General features: G+C 40.1%; 1 protein-coding gene across 1 annotated transcript; it reads left to right on the top strand.

Moving 5' to 3' along the window:
* Nucleotides 1–3728: 3728 nt before the first annotated feature.
* atg3 (autophagy related 3) lies at nucleotides 3729–7384 on the top strand. The gene is made up of 12 exons (XM_010864027.3): nucleotides 3729–3929; nucleotides 4425–4466; nucleotides 4648–4697; nucleotides 5001–5071; nucleotides 5165–5272; nucleotides 5431–5480; nucleotides 5640–5739; nucleotides 5861–5895; nucleotides 6055–6210; nucleotides 6519–6646; nucleotides 6971–7039; nucleotides 7250–7384. The coding sequence occupies exons 1-12, from the start codon at nucleotides 3858–3860 to the stop codon at nucleotides 7329–7331; spliced, it is 963 nt and encodes a 320-aa protein (XP_010862329.1). The 5' UTR covers nucleotides 3729–3857; the 3' UTR covers nucleotides 7332–7384.
* Nucleotides 7385–7807: the final 423 nt, after the last annotated feature.

Below are 7807 nucleotides of genomic sequence, written 5' to 3'. Positions count from 1 at the left end.
TCCACAGCTGACCGCAAGGCCCTCCAGAGGGTGGTGAAGTCAGCGGCTGCCATCTCCCTACCGTGCAAGGCATCTACCATACACAATGCCTTAGGAAAGCACAGAACATCATAAAAGACTACAGCCACACAGGCTATGGTCTGTTCACACTGCTGCCGTCCGGTCTAAGTTACTGGAGCATCAGGACACGCACTTCCAGACTCAAAAACAGTTTTTACCCCCCGACCATAAGGCTCCTCAACCAGCAACACTGATCTATTGATCGCATGTGCACTTCATATGCGCTGGTCACTTTCTATGTAGATTCATGTAAATTAGTACATTTTAATGTATCCAATTGTCGGCACTACAACACATATGTTTATAAGATTTATGATTCTATTCATATTGTCCATATTGTCTACTACACAGATGTCGCGTGCCATGTCACAAGAATTTCATTGTTCAGAATGACGCATGTTATCAGGTGAACTTGACAAATAAAATACATTCACTTTGACTCTATGTTCTCGGCAAAGGAATATTGAGTGTTATGTTAAGTTTGGTTGGAGCTACTTTTTTGTGTGTGTGATGTCCTTTGTTTGGGCACTGTATACTGCATTCATATAAAAGTGTTCGGACATCAATTAGAAGACTTGTGGATAACTGTAAGTTTGAATGTTAATGGGTTAGATCATGAAATAAAGGAATAAAATCCTATCATATCTAAATCATATTATCTGAGAGAGCTAGATAAACTACCAAAATCATGGGTTTGTAGAGCATACTCAGGTACTTGCTCAACAAAGAGTTAAGCAGAAGCAATTTTGGTCAAAAAATCTGTTCTTCCAAACATTGGTGTGGTAAGAGGGATGTCCTTGGCATTTTATGGGAACTTTAGGCTAAGTGCAGACTCACCACAGTTTTTCTGGACGGCAGAACAGTGTGAGAGAGTATGATCTGGAACCCTCCCATTCTCAGACATACGAGTCAAACACAGGAAATAAAACCGATTACAGTCACTGCAATAAGGGCAAGACGGTCTTTGGTCAGGAAGGTAAACAAGAACCCAATGGCCACTCTAACAAAGCTAAGAGATTCTCTGCAGAAATGGGAGAACCTAACAGAAGGACAACCATCTCTCCATCACTTCAACAATCAGGCCTTTGTGGTAGAGTGACTAGTTGGAAGCCTCTCCTGAGTATAGGACATATGTAGGGCCTGCCCGTGGCACATGAAAGACTGCCAGTCAGACTCAAAAAATATTCTCTCATTTGATGAGACCAAAATGTAACAATTAGTCCTGAATGCCGAGCACAAAAACAAGGTATGTTCATTACCTGACTAAGTACTTTATGGTGAAACATTGGGGTTGGAGCATTATGTAGTGGAGATGCTTCCCAATGGCAGGGACTGGGAGACTAAGACTATGAATATGGAGGAAATATGGAGTAAAATGGAAGAAAATACAAAGAGTTCATTGTCCATCTGTGAAGTGAATCACTGGTCAATCAACTTCACTGAATTTGGCTGATTCTGAGTACACAATATATTCCTACACACTTGAGAATTCATCAGGCTTCTTCTGTGTTCTGTCATATCATCAATAAACACTTGTGACCCAGTGCCATTGGATGCCATGCATGCCCATGCCATCACACTGCCTCCACTGTGTTTTACACATGATGTGGTATGCTTTGGATCAAGAGCCATTCCAAGCCTTCTCCATACTTTTTTCTACCCATCTCTTCACCTCTGCCTATCCGTAGCCCCATGGCCCCTTCCCTTCTCATCGGTGTCTGAATCTTGTCTTGTTTTGTTTTGTTCTGTTTTAATAATCTACCTGCCCTGTAAAGCGACTTTGAGTCCAAGATAAGCACTATATAAATACAATTTATTATTATTATTATTAACATTCTGGCATAGGAAGATCTTAGTTTAATCTATCCAAAGAATGCTGTTCCAGAACTGGGCTTGCTTTTTAGATGCTTTTTGGTTAAGTCTAATTTGGCCTTTCTATTCATGAGGCTTATGAATGGTTTGCACCTTGTGTTGAACCCTCTGTATTTGCTCTTGTGAAGTGTTCACTTCATGGTATACTTGAATAATGATATGCCTACCTCCTGGAAAGTGTTCTTCACTTTGCTGGAGGTTGTGAAGGGGTTTTTCTTTACCATGGAAAGGATCCTACGATCATCCACCACTGCTGTCTTCCGTGGACCTTCACACCTTTTTCTGTAGCAGAGCTCACCAGTTCATTCTCTTTCTCTCAGAATGTACCTAACTGTTGATTTGGTCCAATGCTCCTGTTATCTCCCTGATAGATTTTTTATTTTTTGCAGCCTAAGTATGGCCTGTTTCACTTGCATTGAAACCTCCTTTGACCGCATGTTGTGGGTTCACAGCAACAGATTCCAAATGCAAATGCCACACCTGGAATCAACCCCAGCCCTTTTACCTGCTTATTTGATAAAGAAATAACGAAGGAAGAGCCCACACCTGTCCATGAAGCTTTTGAGGCACTTGTCCAATTACTTTTGGTCCCTTGCAAAAAGAGGGGGCTACATATTAACGAGATGTCATTCCTAAACCCTTCCTCCAGTTTGAATGTGAATACCCTCAAATTAAAGCTGAGATACTGCACTCTAAGCCCATATTCATTATTTAATTGAAATTGTATGTCTATGCATTGTGGGTAAATTATTGTTAATTTGTTAAAGATAATCCTTGTAATTTGTAGATGAGGAGTACATGAACATGTTGGACAGTTTTTTCATTAATATTCATAAATACTGGAAATGTCATTAATATTGTTATAAATTACTGCACTGGGCTGCACCTAATGCGCATGCTTCAAGAGTCACGAATGCTGTGTGACAAAAACAATTTGGGGCTGTATATGAGTTCCTCTAGTGGCATCTATTGGTTGAGCACAATAGGACAACCAGAGTGGCTCAGGAAAAAGCTTTAGCTGCTGAAGACTATATCATTTTACTGCCATTGAGGTCTCAGGGGTTTATCATGGGGAAAATCTGAATTTCATTAGGAAAGAGTATGACAATGTTTTTGGGTGTATGGAGTATGGAGAGAGTACCCTATACCCACAGCCATCAACCATAAAATGCCCCCAAAATTATTTCAAGCTCAGGCTGTACATTTCCTCATCCAAAGATAGGTGGGATTTTGAAAAACTGGTGGCAAAGGGAGTAGCCAGTAAAGTATCAGAGAAGCTAGTAAATTATCCAAAGCTACACCCATTGTACCTATGACCAAGGATGGCAGGCGTTTGGATTTCGGAAGCACAATGAGCACTGCGCTGATCTCTGATGCGAACTGCTTGTGTTGGTGTGCTACACGTCAATGGGCCTATACAGTTACTCTTGGCTTTTTTGTGGCAGAATAAAATAATACAGTTTCAAATGTAATGCACTGAAGCACCTTGCATCCTCTAACTGGGGGCGAGCCCGAACATGTTGATGTAGTCCTCCCGTGCCTCGTATGTCTCAATGTAGGCAAGATCTGTTTCTTTATTCAGACCACAATAGATAATTCAAACTAATGGTTATGATTTGCAACTAAATTACAACTTACTTTCTTAAAATGTATTTCTCAAGAAAGTGTGATGAACGACAGATTTTGTTTTAAATTTTCTTTCTTACATATTCTTAGTATTGTGTGCGTTGCGAGGCTTTGTAGCTTGAGTTGTCCATACAAATCTTGCGAGACTTTAACAGCGGAAGAGGATCCTCAAATGACGAGTCATGTGATCTGTTGCTGCCAAACGCAGAGGCTTGTTTTGGTCTGAACAACCGCAAACCGACGGTCCTTAAGCGTTTGAACAGCTTCGGATCAGTTAGGGTGACAATCCAATAGCTAACATGCAGAACGCCATTAATTCAGTAAAAGGCACGGCCCTTGGAGTTGCCGAGTTTTTCACTCCAGTATTGAAGGTAAGGTAAATTAGCTGTCTCGTTTGCGATCTTGTGATGCTAACATGCTAGCGCCATCAGGATGCATTAACGGGAAGTGTTACTTGATTAGCTAAGCATTCACAACCGTAGCTAGTTATATTTCTTAAATTATCTGCATAATATAACTTCAAATAATTGTTTATAGTAGTACTGTTGTATAAAGGCAGTATATTACATTACATTGTTTTGGCTCTGACACATGATTGTCTTATCAACTTGTCATTGTACTATTTGCTAGCAAAATTTACATCATTCCAGTAGAACACTTTGAGCAGTCAATGTGGCAGTCAAAGTTAGAGGCCTTGAAGCAATTACGAATGGAATGTCTAACCTCAGTATGAATGGTTGTTCAGACAGTCACTCTACTGACACATAATTCGAGCTAGTTATACTGTCAAACAAAAGTGGATGAGAAAGTTGAAAAAAAATACAACTAACGTCTTAACAATCAGGTTTCTTTGTAATTTCTGACAGGAATCTAAATTTAAGGAGACCGGAGTTATTACACCAGAAGAGGTGAGCAAATTGACTTTTTTGTCCATTTTGAAATATCTAATGAAAGCACGCTTGCAGTCTTTCATCATTTGGGCAAGTGTGTGGTAAAACCAAAAAGTAAGTTTCCTCGACCCACAGAGTAATTGTCATCTGACTGAACTGTCACAACTTCCTTTTTAATATCTTCTTTACTCCTGCTTAGTTTGTAGCTGCTGGAGATCACCTGGTTCACCACTGCCCGACATGGAAATGGTGAGATTTCCTTTGAATATTACTAGTAATCAAATTTGTACCCTCCCTCTCCCTGGACATGGCTCAGTACCATCCAAATCCAAGGAGCAATATCCAGGTAGTTCAATGGCCGTACATACCCACCTCTGATATTGGAGTCTGCTAAATTACACTTAATTGCACAGCCAAGTTCATCTGGGATGAGGTGTTCATAACACAGGAATGATATTCAGCTGTCTCCAAATATAACATCGACTACAGCACGGTTTACGACCACCGTGTGGTTCATTTGTCCCAGACGTCACATCCTTTTCATTCCTCCAGGGTGTCTGGGGAAGAGGAGAAGGTGAAGCCCTATTTACCCAAGGATAAGCAGTTCCTATTAACTCGTAACGGTAAGCAAAGAACTGTGTGAACCTCTTCAGACAGGGTTTTTGTTCAGACTATTACTGTTTGGCTAATTCAAGTGTGTGCTTGTGTGCGAGCAGTTCCTTGCTACAAGCGTTGTAAACAGATGGAGTATTGTGATGAACTGGAGGCCATCATAGAGGAAGATGATGGAGATGGAGGATGGGTTGACACTTATCACCACTCAGGTTGGCAACTTTTGCTTTTCAAATGACAGCGCTTCATTTTCTAACTAGATTTGTTGTTCTTGATCTGCCTCGCACAGCCGTCTCACGAATAAGTTAAAACGGAACTTAACATTCAGGTTTGTTTGTCCATGTGTTTATGAATCAAATTCATATTTTAGGTGTGGGGGGAATCTCAGAGGCTGTGCGAGAAATCTCATTGGACAATAAGGTACATTAGCTGGAATCTTTTTATGTAATTCAATCCTAGTGTAAATGTAATAAAATCCTATAAGTCTGCATTGATAATAATGAACATTTCTATTTATTGATCTTAAATGTATACTACCGTAGGACATCTCACAAATAAATGTTACTTTTATTTTTAAAGGACAATATGAACATGAATGTGAACTCTGGTGCTAGTGGGAATGGTGGTGGTGGTGGTGACGACGATGATGATGAAGATGAGGAGGCTGCAGATATGGAAGGTATCTCTACTCTTGGAGGACTTCAATAATGTCGTGTGCATATGCTCTTTGTTATTTCTTCAACATTATTCATAGTGTTAATTAAGTCTTAAATGAGTATGTTCCTTGTTCTGTCCTCAAGAGTATGAAGAAAGTGGCCTTCTGGAAACAGATGAGGTAAAATGTTGAGCATATTATAATTATTTATTTTCAATAAACTTTCAGTGTTTTGGTGAACCTTTTTTTGTTGTTGTTGCTGTTACGTGGTATTTGTTTCCAGGAAGTGTTGCTATCCTAAATTTTTCCATTATTTTCTTTGTTGTTGCATGTTATCAGGCTACCCTGGACACCAGTAAAATTGTGGACTCCTCAAAATCCAAAGCAGGAGAGGCTGGGAGTGATGACATCCTGCAAACTCGAACTTATGACCTATACATCACATATGACAAATACTACCAGACTCCTCGGCTTTGGCTCTTTGGATATGATGAGGTAACTCACTGACTGTATATTTAAGAGGTCTCTGAGCAGCACTGAGTTAATATGATACCAACAACTCCCCAAAGTTACCCGCTTATTATTTTTGGGTTTCTAGGTTATGCAGGAAGAAAACATTGTATGCTCACAGTTAGCGATCAAGTTTGTCATTAGATGCTGCTGTGTCTTTTTGGGTGGCAATGTGGATATTATTGAGTGCATAAATCCCATTGGCGCTCTGACAACTATGAATGATGCCTCTGACATACCTGGGGAAACTGGATTCCTGGGTTCTACGTTCCGTTTTACCATTCTCCCAACAGGACAGACAACCTCTGACAGTCGATCAGATGTATGAGGACATCAGCCAGGATCATGTGAAGAAGACTGTGACCATTGAAAACCACCCCCACCTGCCACCGCCTGCCATGTGCTCTGTGCATCCCTGCAGGTGAACACAGCAGATTTCAGACTTAATCCCAGTGTGTTAAAGTAAGAGTGGTGATCACTATGTGGTCTGTCTTATTTTTTATTATTATCTAAAGGCAAAGCTGATGCTGGATCAGCGCTGAGGTGCCTTTTAAACAGGAACCATAAGAGATTATATGTATTTATTATTATTTTTAGCAGGGATGGACCTAAAGATTCTTCACTTTGCCGATTCTGGGTTTCTATCCCGCAACCTATTGGTCACTCGGATTGTCTAACCACTGGGCTACCATGCCATTCCAGTGGCTACATTGTGTAAGCTAATGTTATCACTGCTGTTTTCCAGACATGCTGAAGTGATGAAAAAAATAATCGAAACAGTTGCCGAAGGGGGTGGAGAACTTGGAGTTCATATGTATCCTTTAATGGAATTATAGGGTGGGATCAGTTTTTATTTTTTTTTTAATGCAGTTTAGAGTTCAGAGGTATTTAAATATAGTATATTATTTTGTCATTATTTCAATGTAAGCTATGCTAAGAAGAATGGTGAATAGATGTGATATTTCTAATACTGTTTTGTCATTCCTGAGTACCGACACATTTTCCCCTAACCTAATGTTTTCAGGTATCTGTTGATTTTCTTAAAATTTGTCCAAGCTGTCATCCCCACAATAGAATACGATTATACAAGACACTTCACCATGTAACTCCACTATAGAGAGTTTAACGGATACTCCTGCAAAAACCTTTTGAGTGTTGATGGAATCTGTTGGGAATTCTCCTGCGGTGGGGCACTTGAATGTTGCCTCCGGGGAACGCCTTTTGGAATGTTCTGGATACTCGTAGAGTTTGCGTGGGTATAGGTTGAATCGCTGGATCGCCGAGTTGGTTCATGGGTGTTGTACACATGTTGGTAATGATGTAATGGCTTCCTGTGTTGAATGGTGACCATCCTCGCAGTGTTTTTGTCTGGAAGATTCTCACTCTGTACTTGGCCAATGCCCAGCTCTGCACTTAATAACATTGGAATATGACTTCAATATGTTTCTTTAATGTTAATTTACAGATAGGCGTTACAAGTTTTCTCCATTCGCAATAATAACCATCTGAAAACCTTTTTTTTTTAACCATAGTGATGGTGCTGCATTAATGGCCTCTGAAATGCTTACCAAATAAATATAAT

The sequence above is a fragment of the Esox lucius genome, chromosome 22 (assembly GCF_011004845.1).
Source record: "Esox lucius isolate fEsoLuc1 chromosome 22, fEsoLuc1.pri, whole genome shotgun sequence".
NCBI lineage: Eukaryota > Metazoa > Chordata > Actinopteri > Esociformes > Esocidae > Esox > Esox lucius.
This window is presented reverse-complemented; position numbering and strand designations above follow the sequence as displayed.